The 17,993-nt window shown below is 34.1% G+C and overlaps 1 protein-coding gene across 2 annotated transcripts in view; it reads left to right on the top strand.

Annotated features, from left to right (window-relative positions):
• ARHGAP20 (Rho GTPase activating protein 20) overlaps positions 1-17,993 on the top strand; it is a 157,437-nt gene that overhangs the window by 47,794 nt on the left and 91,650 nt on the right. The window contains exon 1 of one of the 2 annotated variants that reach the window (XM_031961131.1): positions 14,809-14,836. The exons of the other annotated variant lie outside the window; for it this stretch is intronic. Coding sequence (XP_031816991.1) covers positions 14,823-14,836 — 14 coding nt within the window. The 5' untranslated portion in view covers positions 14,809-14,822. Of the gene's footprint in view, positions 1-14,808; positions 14,837-17,993 lie in introns of those variants that run through there. 2 annotated transcript variants of the gene reach the window in all.

Below are 17,993 nucleotides of genomic sequence, written 5' to 3'. Positions count from 1 at the left end.
TGCTTTCAAAGATCTTACAGTCTAGATGTATATACAATATTATATGTTAGATTATGGTAACAAACATAAGAAAGGATGTCATGGAGGAGAGGATCATTACTTAACAGAAGAAAGAAAGAAAACTTGACATCTGGAACTGGCCCTTCAAAAGAAAAAGAATTTCAAAAGAGATAGTTAAGTTGGGAGTCATTTCTAGGCACAAGGAGTTGGGAAAACGTGCAAATTTCAAGATACAAGAGGATGTAGCCTGAGATTCTAAAAACAAGAAGGGTCCAGAAAAGTCCAGTTGTCCTAGAAAACAAAGCTGAGAAAGAAAAGTTCATTCTCCCCTTATGGGTTCATATGAGCTATATGGTTAACTCCTTCCCTCTTGACTTAAAAAGGAAAGTCGGGTTCAATCAACTTACTTAAGTGAACAAGGATGTTAAGTTGCTCTATCACCTTGCTTTGAGTTTTGTGCATTCTTAGGTATGTACATAAATACATACATGGTAAAATTAATATGTTCTCCTAGGTAAAATGTAAACTACTTGAAGGGTCAGGGCTTCTTCAATTTTTGTCTTTGTATCTCCAGTAGTACCCGGCACATATAGTCAGTACTTAATAAATGCTATTTGATTATAAAACCTCAAATCATTTATGACATCACCTTTTTTAATGAACAAAAATCTTGTTTGGAATTCAACTTTTATATCTGGTATCTATTCTTGAGGGTTCTCTCTCCCCATTAAGAAGCTCCCAGACTTAATCTTCAACATATGTTTATAGAGACCAGTGGAAGTATTAGAGAATCCTCTTTCCATTACTGTCCTTACTTGCTTCCCTTTCCATAGAGGACTTTTAAAGAATTACTTAGAATTTTATTTGAATACTTTGTGTTGAGTGAGCAGGGCAAACACCTTATAGCTATGCATTAAAGCTTTCAAACCCTGGAAATAAATCAGTCCACATGTGTGTTTGCTCAGCTTCACCAACACAGATGCAGTGCGTGCTTTGTAACCTGCAAAGAGTATGATGTCATTTCAGCTATGTGAAAAATGACTTAAAATGTGGTTTGGTTTCAGTTGAGCTGTCAAGTTTTATTTCATTTAGATTTTAATATGTGGACTTCACATTTTTAACATGCATCAGCAGTTATTTATAAGTATTCCATTCTAACTAAGGTTTTTTTAAAGGCCTTAGAGAAAAGCAGAGAAGTAAGACATTTGTTAGTTAGCATGAATTTATGGTCTTCATAATGACTCTCCTGATAATTTGAGTTTGAGTGAAAAGTTTTAAGACAGATGAAAGGACTTTAACATATGATGTGCTTCCCAATAGTTCCTCTAGACCAATATCCCTTGGTGTCCAGTAGAATGTCTTAACTTTTTTTGTTCTGCTTTCTTTGTGAATTAATTAAATGAGCTCAGTAAAGATTGGAATTAAAAGATTTGCTTTCATATGTGAGGGTTTATTAACCCCAGAGCTTGCTGAATGTTGGCATATACATATATACCATGTTGCTTGAGGGGGATTAGTATGAAACAGAGTTGGTTAACATGACTTAATGAAATGTTGGTTCACACTCTTTGAATGTCTGTTAGCTTTCTCTCACTTTGGGAGAACGTCTTGATCACTTGAAAGAGATGCCACTATGAACAAAATTATGTGAAGGAAAATATTCATCATTCTAGAATTCCCCTCTTCATCATCTATTTTAATTTTATTTTTTTCACTTAGAAGTTCTGATGTGAACTAATTCTAGACATGGAAAAAATGAACTTTTAAGAGCCAAATTTTTAAAATAACTTTAAAAGAACTAAACTATGGCTACAACCATAAACTGAAGGGAAGGATGGAGTTTCCAAGATTCAACCTAACTTAGTAATTATGGTGGTGTTCATTTTCAGCAGTACAGTGCTAGAATCAAGAACCTTTTCCTCTTTTTCTCCAATAACTGAAGAGTAAGAATTGAAGCACAAGTAGTCAGTGGGGAGAGAGAGCATGAGTAAATTCTCATTTACTCTGCCCTGATAAGACTTCTTGGTAAATAGTAAGTTTATTATCAGACAATAGTTTTGATGTTACCATTCCTCCAAATTTAAATACTGTCCTTGCTTGGGGTCTTTTGATCCATTGTGATGGTTTGGGTATATTTGAAGTCTCAGAAGACGATGCAGTTGATAATTAACCAGCCTCTGATTGGTCAGCATTGGTTTTTCCTCACCAAATTTAGCTTAGACAGTATCTGTAATCATCCTTTTTGTAAGAGAAAATCAATGAAAGTAACAAAGAAGAAGATATGGTGGTAATAAAGATAAATAAAATAGCTTATTTTGATTAAGAGATGTTTTAAAAAATCATGTCAGTGAATTCTTCCAGCAGTTATTTTCTTTGGAGGTATTAAGATCTACAGAAATAAAGCTATTAGAGAAAAATTTAATGTAACTTAATGGAATCTTGGAATTTTTAGTTGGGATCTTAGAGGTCATCGGTCCAATTTTCTCAAATGACAAATAATCTTTTTGATGAGAACTGCTTTCTTTTTGTCTTTTCATTTTCATAGTTCCTGGAATACAGTGGGCACTTGATAAATAGTTTTTGAGTTGAATATTTTAAAGAGAAGAGGACTCAGTAATGTGGAAACATGAACTGTGGATAAAAATCATGGATTCCTTCCCTATGGTTCTGTTGTTTTAGGTGGCATTTGCGTGGCATAGTGGACAGAGCTCTGGACCTGAAATTTGGAAGACCTGAATTCAATTCCTGCTTCATACACATTAATTTTATGACCTTAGACAAGTCAATTAAACTTCTGTCTGCTAATTATCATCAGCATCTTTTCTCATCTATAAAATATGAGTTGGTCAAGGAGCTGATACAGTGGCAGTGCCAAGTCTAAAGTCAGGAAGACTGAACTTCCTAAGTTCAAATCTGGTCACTTATTAGTTGCGTGAATTTGGCCATCATTTAATCCTATTTATCTCAGCTTTTCATCTATAAAATTGAGTTGAGAAGGAGAAATGTCAGACCGGAATCTTTGCCAAGAAAACCCTAAACAGAACATGAAAAGTTGGACAACACTGAAAAATAATTCTGTGTGTGTATGTGTGTGTGTGTGTGTGTAAAACATTTAGAAAATTTCATAGCACAATTTCAATGCTAGTTATACTTAATATATTTTAGCACAGAACTCTTGCTAGGTTTGTGTGTTTGGAACACATAAAATATACCTAATAATGGCTGTCTCTTCCTCTCCCCTATGAAACTGATTACTCACCCACTCAAAAACTTTCATGGGTTCCCTGTTGCCTGTAGAATAAAAATAAAGATTTAGAATAAAATAATAAAATAATAATAGAATAATAGAATAATAATAATAGAATAATAGAAAAATAATAATAGAATAAAAAATAAAAATAGAAAAATAATAATAGAATAAAATAATAATAGAATAAAATAAAATGTAGAATAAAAATAAAGATTAAGCCTGGCATTTAGACCTTTCACAATCTAGCTCCAACATGCTCTACCACATGCTCTATCACCTCTATAACGCATTACTTTTCTTCATCTATCCAATGTTCCAATTCAGTAGCTAATAAATTACTGTTGGCTAAAGTCAAAATCAATCTGCCATTTCCCTCTTTTCCATTTAGGCAGTTCCTGCTTCATGCATGAAGAACTCTCCTTTCTCATCTCCCTAGAATCCTTAAACTGTAGATTCAGTTCAGGTGACACCTTCTCTGACCATCCCTCAGAGACAGTGTTCTTCTCTCCCTTCTGACGTATTTGTAGAGTAATTCTTTCTTTTTTTTCCCCCACTGTCATCACTCCTTTCCTTTTATACTAATTATATTTGTGTAAGTACTATATCTTCCTTGCTCTCACTAGAGCATAAGCTCCTTGAGGACAGGGACTATTTAGTTTCTTTCTGCCTTGTATACCTAGTACTTTATATACTATAACATATAGTATATAGCAGATGCTTGATAAATGTTTGATTAAATTGAATTACATTCTAGAAGAGAAGTATAAAATTCATAAATACCTATAGTATAAAGCCATACAAAATTAACATTTAAAAAAGAACTAACTAGTCCAAAGATAGTGAGTTCCATCAAATATTTTTTTCTTTCCCTCCCTTCTCATTACTGAAATCAATTCGTCTTTAAAAAAAAAAAAAGAAAGAAAGAAAGAAAGAAAAGAAAAAGTAAAGAAAAAAAAGTTATTTGAGGTTGGGATGAGAGGGGGAAATGGGAGGGTAGGTTATGCTTAGAGTTAGTAACCAGATCTATCTACTGAGATGGATGAAAAACTATACAAATGAAGTTTAAAATTAAACTGAAAGAAAAATAAATACAGCAGAAAAAGGTTCCTTATGTTGACATCAGCTTCCAAGTAGCTTTCATGCCTTTTCTGAAGCCTATTCCACTAGGATCCAGGAAAAGAAGCTGGTGTCACAGTTCCACTTGGCTGCTAAGTGGCCCTGTGACTTTTGGCAAGCCAACTTTCCCTGGCTTGTTTCATGTGCCCCACGGTTTGTCTTATCAGCTTTGCTGGAAGGATAAAATAAAGTAAAAGGGTCCCCGAACACCTGGCATCATTTTTAGACCTTGTAGTTTGGTAGAACATTTCATTGAGAATCTAACACCAGGTGGTGAGAGCTACAGTTGAAGGTGATTCATAAGAGGAAAACTGCCAGCTTCACCTTAAATGTTTAAAAAGTCTCTTTGGCTCTGTATTTGCCAGATGTATGTATTTGACATGTCTGCAGCTCTTAAAAAGTATTTTATAAATATTTTATTTTATTCTCAGTTTTGAGAAGGTAGATGCTATTATTGTCCCTGTTTTATAGATGAGGAAACTGAGGCAAATAGAAATCAATTTGTCCAGGGTCATACAACTAATGTCTGAGTTAGGATCTGAAGACAACAATCCTGTACTCTATCTAGTGCCATTTAGCTGCTTCATTGTAATCTTGGAAAGTAACCATGGGCGCTGAGACATTCAGTAGTTTGAGACGTTGAGTAATTTGTTCAGTGATGAGGCAGAGTCTAGGCTCAAACCAGGAACATTGCTGGTAAATATTTAACAACCAGCTTTTTGGGGAGGAGAAGGGCAGGGAAGAATGTATACTGGACATACTTTTAAGTTTAATCTGCATTACTAATTTATTATTCTTCACTTCTTAAATATAGAAATCATTAAAACAATAAATCAAACCCTATTATATAATGTTTACTGACATTCCAGTTCAAGCTGACTCCAACATAACCTAGCTTGGATTCCCATCTTCCTGAATCTGAAACCAGTATTTCTCTGCTAGGTTGCCTCTCTATATTTCAAACACAACATTGTTTCATTTAGTAGGAATAAACAGATTTGGTACAACATAAAACCCCTAGCCTTTTTTTCAGCTAAAAGCAACTTTTGAGACCATTGCATTCATTTTTTAGATATAAACTTAGGGGGGAGAAGGGATTTGCCAGTCATTCAGATAATACAACTAGGAAAATAATCCAGGCTTTGTGATACCCAGTATGATAGTCTCTTCTCTGTTTTAGCAGTTTAAACAGAGCCTTGCTACTTGAAACTCAGATACCAGCAAAATTTGCTAGCATGTAAAATCATTGGAATGAAGTAATTGATGATGTGAAAAGGTAACAATAGGGATGTGGTCAAAAGTAAAATTTCCCTGTTATGCCTTTTAACTTTTATCTTTATTGTTGTTCATTTATATCTGATTTTTCCTGACCTCATTTGGGATTTTCTTGGCAAAAGTGCTATTTCCTTATTTAGCTCATTTTGCAGATGAGGAAACTGAGGTAATAGAATTAAGTGACTTGCCCATAGTCACTCAGCTAGTTAGTGTCTGAGGCTGAATTTGAACTTAGGAATTCCTCAGCTCATGCCCTGCATTCTGTCCACTGTGCCGTACATGCGTCTTTTTTCTATAGTTCTTCAACAGTTCTTTGAAGGCAGAATTATCTTTGGTTGTATCCCCAGTGTTTAGCACAACACTTGACCCATAGTAATTGCTTAATAAATGCTTTTGTATTTATTTGTTCATTCAGTACTTCCTCTAAAAAACAGGTTACAATCCATTGCTTCTCTGTTCTGATTCTTAAATTATGTCTTACTGAATTTCTTTATGGGTGGTCTACCTAAAGTACTCAGAGCCAGGTTTGATTTCCCCCATATTTATAGTACTTTACAATAATCAATAGGACAACCAGGTGGTGCAGTGGAAAGAGGGCCAGTCCTGAAGTGAGGAAAACTTATCTCCCTGACTTCAAATCTGACCTTACTAACATAGGATCCTGAGAAAAGCACTTAACCTTCTTTGCCTTACTTCCTCATCTAAAAAATGAAGTGGAGAAAGAAGTACTAAATGACACTTGTATCTTTGCCAAGAAAACCCCAAATGGGATCACAAAGAGTTAAACATGACTAAAACAACTGAACAACAACATAACAATCAAAACCAGACCAAAAAAATTAAGTTCTTTCTATTAAAGCCTTCCATGTGCCAGAAAACTTAGGTAATAAGAAAACACCTAAAAGATTTCACTTAAACAGAGGCTCCTTAATATCGACTGCTCTACTTAATCTTTATTAAAACTCAGTAAGAACTGAACAAATTATTGAAAAAAGACCAGGAAGATGAATTACACAGTCTCTCCAGTATAAATGGAAAGAATAAGAAAGCAATCAAAACTGAACTTTGTAAAACTATAATGACTAATGGTGAGCACAAAAAAAAGTTAGAAGATGGTAGCTCCCTTCATTCTTTGCAGATGTGGGGGGAATAGTAATCTAGAACATTTCATTTAATGTGAGACTTAGTTCATGTTCTGGTTAAATTGGTTGACCTTACTCCTTCACTCCCCCTTTTTAAAAAATTACTTGTAATTAGAGGAATGCTTGGGAGGTGGGGGTGACATATTGGAAAATATAGGCATATAAAAACAATAGATATCGATGAAACTTTGTTTTTTTAAAACAAGTCAATGAGAGTGGCTGTCAAAAAAAATCTTGTAATTTGTGTCCTCTACAATATTCACTGGTTTCCTAACTTCAGCACTGATTTGGTGAAAAGCTACTCTCAAGATTTACTGCTTCTGAGTACATGAGACCAAACTGTATTCTCAGGGGAAGTTGCTTTGTTGGCACAATTGGAAAAAAGTTTGCTGTAAAGCCTATGAAAATGTCTGCCCTCATTATAAAATGGCTTTTGTGCTCTGTTAAGTTGAATTGTCTTATCTGTTATAGTTAGTGAGCACTATTTGAGCTTTGTAGTAACAACACTCCACCAAGGAGAAAGACAACTTCATTAGCATTTCCTGGGATTTAGGATTTCTATGCCTGCCTGCAGTTCCAGTGAAGCAAGCTTAATTTCTGTTTGTCTGATGTTCTAACTGTATGCAAAGACAGTGTGAGGTGATGTCAGGCAGTGGCAAGAGCATTGGGTTTTTATCAGATGTCCTGAATTTAAATCTAGTTTTTATTATTTTTGTGAACTTAACCCAGGTACTTCCTATCTGAATAGGATAGGAAGTACTTTTCTCCATCTTATTTGTAAAACTGGGAATGATAATTATGGTTGCATCATCTACCCTAGAAGGTTGTTGTAAAGATCAGATATGATCATGTATGTCACAGAGATATTTATATTGTTTAACACAAATAGATAAACAAATAAGTAAATATATATATATAATTATATTATATATAGTAGATATAAAGGATGAAGGGTAGGTAGTACTGAGAAGATAGCAAGAAACAAGATTGTATTCTCATCTTATGAAGATTCATAGGATCATTAGTCCTTCATCTTTAAAATAGTTTCATTTTTTGAGTCACGGGGCTATTGTGAGTATTAAATAAGTATTAACTGGTACTTTCTAAGCATTAAAGACATTGTTATTTTTGTTGCGGCATGGCCAAATCTTTGTGAGCCTGTGGACCATAACATACCAATGCTGCACATGGAGTTTTCTTGGTGAAGATACCGGAGTGAGTTTGCTATTTCCTTCTCCAGTGAATTAAGGCAAACAGAATTTAAATGACTTGCCCAGGTTCACATAGTTAGTAAGTGTCTGAGACTAGTTTTGAACTCAGGACTTCCTGACTCCAAGCCCAGAGCACTATCTACCACCTCACCTAGCTGCCTCAAAATGATAGATTTATAAATAGAATGTTAGAATGCAGATCAAATCATATTATTTTTACTTTTTTTTAAATTTGCGTTTCCTTTCTCACATTTTCCACTTTTTTTCTGATTTTTCTTTCACAACAAGACTAATGTGGAAATATATTTAACATGATTGTGTGTACGTGTGTATATATATATATATATAAAACCTATATCAGTTTGCTGTCTGGGGGATGGAGGAGGAAGAAAATTCAAATCTTACAAAAATAAATGTTGAAAACTATCTTTATATGTAATTGAGAAAAATACTAATAAGGAGAAAAAAAATCTAATTTGGCCCTTCATTTTTACCATTTTACATTTGTTTATGTAGTCTGGAATCTTTTCCTCCATAATGATAAGATTAAGAAAAAGATGTAATAGTAAGATGAACACTAAACTAGGAGTCAGGAATTTTGCATATAACTCCCAAGTCTGTCCTTATTATTTTTGCCTTGTCTCTTAAGCTGAGCCCAATCTGGAAGATGTCTAAGATTTATTCAAACTATAAAATGTGTGTTTGTGTGTAAAATCGGGATATAATTATAAATATAAAATATATTTTTGAATTTAAAGTCAGAAAACAAAAACATAATACTGGCAGAATTTCAACCAGGTGTTGAGAACCTTAATATATCTATTAGATCTTATGATCCCTTACTTCAGATTTCACCTTTTTTCTCCCTATTTATGGCCATACTGGGGAAAATTCTGGACTTTTCTGTTCTTTATTTCCCAAATAATTTCTCAATTTTGAATTAATTCAAAGGAATCAAATATTTTTATTGTATTTTCAGAGAAAGATAGTATTGTTCAAGCTAAAGTGTTCCTGTAGAAGTCTCTGAATCGTGCGATGTCCAGCATGCCATTAGAATGACTGAAAGGCATGCAGTTATTGGTATCTGGTTTCCTTTTTAATTCTGAAATTCATTAGTTTGTATTTTAGAGTCATGATTCCTGACTATGTCATAACTAATTTTTTATTAGTTAAAGATTAATTTGAGTCCTAATTTAAGACACTACTGGTAAGAAAATGAGCAAAAATTATTATCACATGACCAGTTTAAAAGTAAATGGCTTGTATAAATTATTTCAAATACCACATTAGACATTGTAGTATTTAATCTTAAAGGGAGGCAATATAAAAAGATCACTGCTTTGGAGTCAGAGAACCTACCTCTGATATTGTATATGTCATCTTGGATAACTTCCATGGATCTTAGTTTCCTTAACTACAAAATGAAAAGATAAAACGTGATAGACTCTGGGGTCCCCTCACGTCTCTAAATCTTATATTGTACTGTAATATATCTTAGGCTGAGGCAAGATGGTGGAGTAAATAAAGATTCACTTTAATAGCCAAGAAGACCTAGTTCAAAACCTACCTCTGACACACACTCTGGGCGATTCTGGGCAAGGCATTTAACCTTCACTTCTAGACAATTCTCTAATCACAAAAATTTCAGAAAAAGGTACACATCTGCATGGGCAGGTAAATGGCACAACAGAGAGAGTTCCTAGGGATAGAATCAAGAAGATACCTTCATGAGTTCAAAACTACCCTCAGACTCTTACTAGCTGTGTGACTCCAAGCAAGCTGCTTAACCCTATCTGCCTCAGTTCCTCATCTGCAAAAGGAGTTGGAGGAAGGAATGGTGTATCTTTGCCAAGAAAACCTAAATGAGATCACAGAAAGTTGAATATAATTAAAATGACTGAAGAACAATTGTTTCCCTGCTGGGGAGCTCCACAGACCCAAGAAATCACAAGGCAACTCCCTGTCCTTAATTATATACCTTAAATTATATGTAGAGTTGTAAATATTTTCTACCAAAAATATATATATATTTTTTTAAAGAGTATGGTTTAAAACAATAGGAAACCCTGTTATTTCTCTTTTAAACTAAATGATCATTACCTGACAAGGCAAAGGAGGCCACCTTTTGCCTCATTTCTTACCCAGCCTTAAACCACTGTCAGGTCTACTTACACATCTCCTACTTTCACATCTCCATCTCTGTTCATGTGGCCAGTACTTTAGTCTCCACCTTTATCATCTCTGACCTAGATTATTAAAAGGGGTTTCCAGTTGATCTTCCTGCTTCTAGTCTCTGTATATTACATTCTCGAAAAAAATAAACTTCCTAAAGCATAGATTTGATGGTATTATTCTACTGCTTAAAGATCCTTAGCAGGTTCCTATTCCTTTGAGTATAAAATGCCCACTCCTCAATTTGTCATTTAAAGTCCTTCTTAGCCTGGCCCCAACCTTCTTTTTTTTGTATTTGACATAATTCCCTTTCACTTCTTATTTCTGAACTCAGCATACTGCCTCCTGCATTCATGCTTGTCTACATGCCAGGAATGCAAAACACCTATTTAACCACTATCTCTTAAACCCTTTAGCTTCAGTCCAGGTCTAGTTCTAGCACCAACTCCTGTGGGAAACCTTTGCTGATCCACTTAGCAATGTTCTTTCTCCCTCCTCAAATTATTGTTCTTTAGTCAGGTCTGATTCTTAGTGACCCCATTTGGGGTTTTCTTGACAGAAATACTGAAGAGGTTTGCCATTTCCCTCTCCAGCTCTTTTTATAGATGAGGAAACTAAGGCAAACAGGGTTAAGTGACTTGTCCAGATTCATACAACTAGTAAGTGTCTAAGGTTGGATTTGAACTTATGAGTTCAAGGCTGGCATTCTATCCACTGAGCCACCTAGCCACTTCCAAATTATCTTATATTAACTTACTTGTATATATGCAACCCTGCTCCTCTACCCTTGGAAAATTTAAGTTCTTTGAAGATAGCAGCACCTTGCACAGTACCTTCTTATACATAGCAGTAGATACTTGATAAATTGATGTTGGTATGTTGGTGTTGAATTGAATCTCAGAATTTATTGTTCTTTGAGCCCCTATCTGCTCAATCCCATTTTTGAGCAGCACACCAGCAATGTTATTCCTTTCCTTCCCCTCTTCCCATCTACTGCCCATTATACACTACTCTCAAAAATATCCTCACCTTATCCCTTACTCTGTCACCTCAAGGACTTAGGAATTTTTTTTAAAAGTAGCTATTCCCAAAAGATTCCTTTTTGACTGAGCGTGTTTATGCCTTAAGAAAATAAGGAGTCTGTCTTTTGTACTCCAGGGGATATTACTAGCTGCTGGAAATTGGTCATGTCCCATTCAGCCACAGCTCAGAGTCGGCATATGTTGAATGCCTTTCTTACCACCTCACCTTTCATTTTTTGGGAGACATGAGAAAAAGACTTGGCTTAAAATGAGTTTTACTAATTAGGCAGTTAATCTTTAAATACATTATTCCCTATTGAAAAGTCTCTGAAATAGTTCTGTTCTACAAAACTGGTTCACATTCCTTTTGTCCTTTTTAATTTAATGTGAAAATCTTGTTACCATATTTATCCAATTTGAGGACATTATTAATAAGACTATGTTCTGTTTCCAACTGGATAGCATAGTTCAGCCACATGCCTGAATCTAGTTGGTTTGAAACTATGATAAACCCCACCTTACTTAACATTTATATTTTCTATCATATCATTCAACAGATATCTATTAAGTGCTTACTACATTCAAGGCATAGTAACTTCAGAATTTGAGCATAAAGGTACTGACCTATTTTTTTTTTCTTTTGCTATTGTTTTAAAAATAAATTTATTCATATCTCTTTTTTGTCACTAAAATATTCCCTAGTATTCTTTCCTTCCCCTCCTCCTGGAGAGAATACTCAGATAACAATATTTTTAAAGGAAAAAATCAACAAAGCTTATCAATATACCACAAAGTATTGAAAATATGTGCCATTACCACACTCATGGACAGGAGTCCATACCATGCTTGTTTCTTGTGATTTTATAGCATTCACTTTTGCTTTATGTATGTGTGTGTTGTTTTCTTTAATATTGCTAAATATTATATGTATTATTGTATTCATATATGTATTATTTTTGTCTGTATTATTATTGTATGTATTGATAAATATTGTATGTATATGTATTGTATATATTATTTATCTTTCATTCTGCATCACTTTATACAGATCTTTCCATATTTATCTATATGTATAACATTCATCATTTTTTACAGAATAGTAATTAATAATATATTAAATATACATACTCAAATTTCTTTATCCACTCCCATTAGTCAACGGGATACCTTAATTTTTCATTGTATCACTGAAATGCGGGAGGTTTCAGTGACCATAAATTTGGTCTCCTAATTTTGGTTTGCACCAAACCTTATGTTAACCACTTTTGATGAACATTTATTTAAATTGTATAAGAAATTTCCCTGCCTCTATAAGAACATATTTAATAATATTTCATCTTTTTTTTTTTCCGTGACTCAGCATTATTAACACATTATTTTGTAATACAGTGATACAGCGTATTGAGGTCAATTATTAATTCTTTCTCTCAACTTTATTTTCAGTTCTTCTTACTCTTGTCATTATACATCTAGATCTGTTTCTGTGTTGTTTTGTTTGGGGTTTTTTTTTGTTGGTTTTGGTTTTGGTTTTGGTTTTTGGTTTTTGCAACATCCTTCGCTTCATTTTCCTTCACTTCTAAATTTATTTTTGCACTGTGCTTGGTTATGTTTGCTGAGAGATGTATTTTCCAGTAAGTGGGATATCAGTGTACGTACTTTTTACTATATGTATACTTGGTTCTATGTTTCTTTTGAGTATTGTTACAATTTTGTGCCTATCAGCAACCCTAGTTAAAATTTTAGTTTCTCAAGGACTTTCAATTCTTTTGTAACTTTCCAGTGTCTATTCTTAAAGTTTCTTAATAATTTCAATTACCCAAGAAATATCATGTCTTCCAGGAAGTTCCATGACCTACTCCCTTTTTTCAGTCATAATCATTTGGAGGGGGGGGGGGGGGTAGAGGGGCTTATCCCCAGGACTTAGTACATTGCCTCACACTTTATTGTTTAGTTGTTTTTTTTTTTTTTTTAGACATTTCTGTTTCTTCATGATCCCATTTAGGGTTTTCTTGGCAAAAATATTGGAGTGGTTTTCCACTTTCTTCTCCAGCTTATTTTACAAATGAAGAATTGAGGCAAAGAGAGTTAAAGAATTTGCCCAAGATCACACAGCTAGTAAGTATCTGAAGCTGGATTTTAACTCATGAAGATTTCTTCTCGACTCCAGACCTGGTTTTCTATCCACAATGCTGCTTTGCTACCAAACAGGGTTAAATGACTTGCCTAGCTAGAGTCACTTAATAAATGTTTGAGATCAGATTTGAACTCAAGTTTTCCTGGCTTCAGGAATGGTTTATTCATTGTGCCACCTATCTGCCCCTGCCTGGCTGATAGCAAGTGCTTAATAAATGCCTCTTAAAGATTTGTATCATTTTTTGAGGTTTTTCTCAGAGTCCCTATGTCTTGTCCATACATCCCTTTTCCTCATTAAAATAATGGTATTATGTCAGTAAATCAATGGACAGAATACTACTTATCTGTAACATAGCCAAAGATTTATTGAAATTCAAAGAGGTTATGTAAAATATTCATAATCACACAACTAATAAATGTGATTTGAACCTTTGTCTTCCTGATTTCAAGCCTGATATTCTAGACACCACATCACACTGCTTCTCTTTGATTCTTGTAAATATTTGTTTCATTGTTAAAGGAAGAACTTGTTCAAAAACTCTGTCTTCTATGCTTCTTGGGAAAACTTTGTTTCTTTTTCCCTTAGTTTACTTATCTTTTTTTTGGGGGGGTGGTGTTATTGACTTAATAAACATTCAAAAACACAAAGAACAAAAAAAGATTATGTATGAGATTGTGAACATACATACAGTTTATTTTTTGAAAAGATTAGGTTAAATTTAATGTCAGTAACAAAATTGTCCAGTTTATTTCTACCTTTTGAAGTTTTTGTTCTCACTCATTTACTGCCCTTTCTCTCTTTCCCTTCCTTCCTTTCTTCCTTTTTTTATTGATCTTTTCCTAATTTATCAATAGGTAAATTATTTTAAACATGTATATGTCAAGCAAAAGACACTACCTCATTTGGCATCTTTAAATGACTGTGATCAAAATTTCATTATCTTTTAATGATTATCGACCACAGACAAAGACTTGTATGAAACACTAAAGGACTACAGAAGAGAAATCTTGAACCCATTCAAGATCATATATTTAGTTAATGACTAATTGTTTTCCTTATTCTTTTATGCCGAACTTTTCCAGTTTCTAATTTAGTTGTTTGTTTGGCTGACAGTAAAAATGACATTTATACAGCTGTGTGAGCTTGATAAATGCCTAAACTTTGTCTCAGCTTCTTCATCTTTAAAAGAAGTGGGGTTTAAAAGTAAATGACATCTAAGGCTCATTCCAGATCTAAATCCTTTCATCCAAAGATTTTAAAAATGTTGTCCTCATAACAATTTTGTGAGATAGGTAGTTTAATAATTATTATTTCTGTTTTACAGATTTGCCTCCCAAGGTTGCAAAGCTAGTAAGATCCCAAACTGAAATTCAAGTCCCCTGACTCCCAGACTACTGTTCATCCCTCTGGTTGGTTGTTGTCCTTTGTTCTCGAAGAGGACCAAAATGACATCAAGTTAATGTGACCAACTGTGGCTGATCAGAACAATACAAGCTTGGAATGCTCTGCCACAGGTCGGTCACAAATAATCCTTATGAATACCTGGGGTGGATTAATCTGTTCTACTAAACCATTCACTACTTTTTTAACATTGCTATTTTGAAACTAATGCAAAGTTGATCATTTCTTGGACCAAAGTCTTATAATGATCACTGGCAGTTCATGCTGCATATAGGCTACAAGGATTTTCATTAATAATACCTATAATCTTGTAAAACTAACTAGAATAGGCATTCAACTCAAATATATTTCTAAAGGAATATGATCCCAATAGAAACATAAATTTCATACTAAATATATGATTAAAGAAACTTATAAGATGACCATTGAAATATAACATTTCCTTGTCTCATCACTATATCATTTACAGATTTATAGGTGCTAGAAATGTGTACATTTCATAGAATCATATAAATGGAATTGGAAGGGACCTCATAAATCCTAAGTAATTCAATTTTTTTTCCTGAACAGGAGACTCCAACATCCTTGAGAAATGGGCATTTTAGTTTTCATTTGAAGGCCTATAGTGAGAAGGAAAGAAAAATATTTATTAAGTACCTACTTAACCTTGTGATAGGCCAGTACTGGGCTAAGTACTTTGCAAATATTTCTCATTTGATCTTCACAATAACTTTGGAACATGGGTACTGTTATAATCCTCATTTTAAGGGATGAGCAAACTAAATCTGAGAGGTTATTTGCCGAGGATTACACAGCTAATAAAATTTTGAAATTATGTTTGAACTCAGATCTTCCTCACTAGGCCCAGAGCTCTATTTGTCGTGCTGCCTACCTGTTTCCAAGGATGAGAAAACAATTTTTCCTTATGTGGAACCTGAATTTGCTTCCCTTATTTCTGCTCTCTGCTCCTCCTTGTGCTCTACAAAGTCATTTCACTTGTGTCAGATCCTATGTGATCCCCATTTGAGTTTTTCTTGGCAAAGATGCAGGAGTACTATTTCCTTCTGTATCTCATTTTATAGGTGAGGAACTGAAGCAAGCAGAGTTAAGTGAGTTGCCCAAGATCACACAGCTAGTAAGTGTCTAAGGCCCAATTTGAACCCAGGAAAATGAGTCTTTCTGACACCAGGCCCAGCACTGTTTCCACCAGAATCACCTAACTGCCTTACCTGACACATAGAAGGTGATAAATATATGTTTTTTATTTTACCAGTTGATGAAAATTACTTTGATTTAAAAAGTATGCCACAAATGAGAAATTGAATTCCTATGGTATATTAATTTAAAGGAAAGGCCATATGATATTCCTTTACTATTTACTACAATATTAGTATTACTATACCAATATAAAGCACAAACTTTTTCAACCAATTTCTAATAAAGAAAAGTACAGATTTCACCAATGACATATAAAATAGACTGCTCTAATTCTGTGAAAACAAAATCATAGAATTTTAGAGCTGGAAGGGATTTAGGCAATCATAGATCTGTAGGAAATCTCGGTGACTAGCTAATCCAACATTTGATTTTATAGATGAAGGAATACAGAGAGTAGAATTATTCAACTTCACATAGGTTATGGGATAGGTACAGGGCTTGAACCTAGGACTTTTAATTTTAAATCCAGGGCCTTTCCCTTACATGATGCTATTTCTCTGTTCATTAGTTGATACCTTGATTGAGGTTTGAAAAAACCTAGGTTTCCCCAAAATTGATATATTAAAAATTGAACATGGGATTAGATTGTTAGCTTCTGAATAGTCTCCAGTTTATCACTATCCTTCTTAAATTGTGGTATCTGGAATGGAAGAGAATACTACAAACTCAATATATCAACATTGTTAAGGCTGCCCAAACAAGTTATTGGATATCTTGTGATATTAGGAGGGATATAGTATCTGTCATTAGAAAAAGACCACATCTCAGGTATTGGAAGTTCTTTGAAAAAGAACTTGGAGTCTCAACCTCGGCAGTGCAACAGTAGCTTCTTGGGAACAATCCCTGTGAGGGCTGATCTCCTTTACTACAGGACATCATGTTTGGGGAAAGACTTTGACAAGCTTTTGAGGTAACAGCATGGCGAAAGAATTCGAAGTTTTATCTAGTGATGAAAGTATGAAATAAATGGGTAGGTTTAGCCTGAAGGGAACATTACTTGTCTTCTAGTTTTGCAGGAAAATGGATTAGATTTGGGATATAAGAGGAGGATTAGATTTGGGCAAAACTAAGAAACCATAGGTGGATTTTATAGGGAGATAGAGTGAATCTAGATGCAAGGACAAGTTTGCTAATACTTAGAGCTGCCCAAATGGATGGTAAGATATGTTGAATCTTAGGTGAAAGTGGGACTCCCTGGTCACTGAGACTCCGTCCTCTGTAATTTTTTCAACTGGAAGTGATTTTAGGGTTCATCTAATCCAATTGATTTTCACTTTTTTTCTATATTATGAAATTTAGAAGTCTGGTGAAACTTTTTAACTCAATGTTTTTAAATGTATAAAATCAAATACATTGGATTATACTGAAAGCCAATCCAATTGAAATATATGTTATGAAAATATTAAAACAAACAAGTCCAGGTATCCCAGGTTAGGAGCTCAGATCCAGTCCAACCTCCCTTTTTTTTTGGACAGATAAGGAGATTTGGAGTATGGCTTTGACTTACTCAATGTAATTTAATAGTAAAGGCAGGACTTTGTCACATGAGTGGTAAAAAAAAAAAAAAAAAAAATGGCATCAAGTGGAATAGCAAAGTCTCTGGGATAAGATAAATCCGTAGGAATATTTCATTTTAGAAATATAAGTTGTCATTGAGACATATGATTTCTTATAAACCATTACTTTTTCCTGTCTCCTTTTATTCTATAATCTCCCTGTTGTCTTAAATTCTTGTTTCTTACTGAAACTGTTTCAGTTCAGTTTGCATAGAACACTGACTTGGCAATCAATTTCCAGCCTTGCCATTACCTCTGAGTCAGTGATCTTAGGTCACTTGCACTTAGGTATGAAAAAAAATCTATTTCATAAGTATAAGATGAGACATTGTTAGTCAACAGTTGATCCAAAAAGGATCTGGGGATATAAAAAAAGCAAGGTGGATCTTGCAGTTTTGTGTTGCTTTAATAGAAAGGTGATGGTCCTTTTATACTCTATCCTCTTCAGCCTTTGTCACAAGTATTCTCTTCCATTCCAGATACCACAATCTAAGGA

The sequence above is a fragment of the Sarcophilus harrisii genome, chromosome 3 (assembly GCF_902635505.1).
Source record: "Sarcophilus harrisii chromosome 3, mSarHar1.11, whole genome shotgun sequence".
Taxonomy (NCBI): Eukaryota; Metazoa; Chordata; class Mammalia; order Dasyuromorphia; family Dasyuridae; genus Sarcophilus; species Sarcophilus harrisii.
This window is presented reverse-complemented; position numbering and strand designations above follow the sequence as displayed.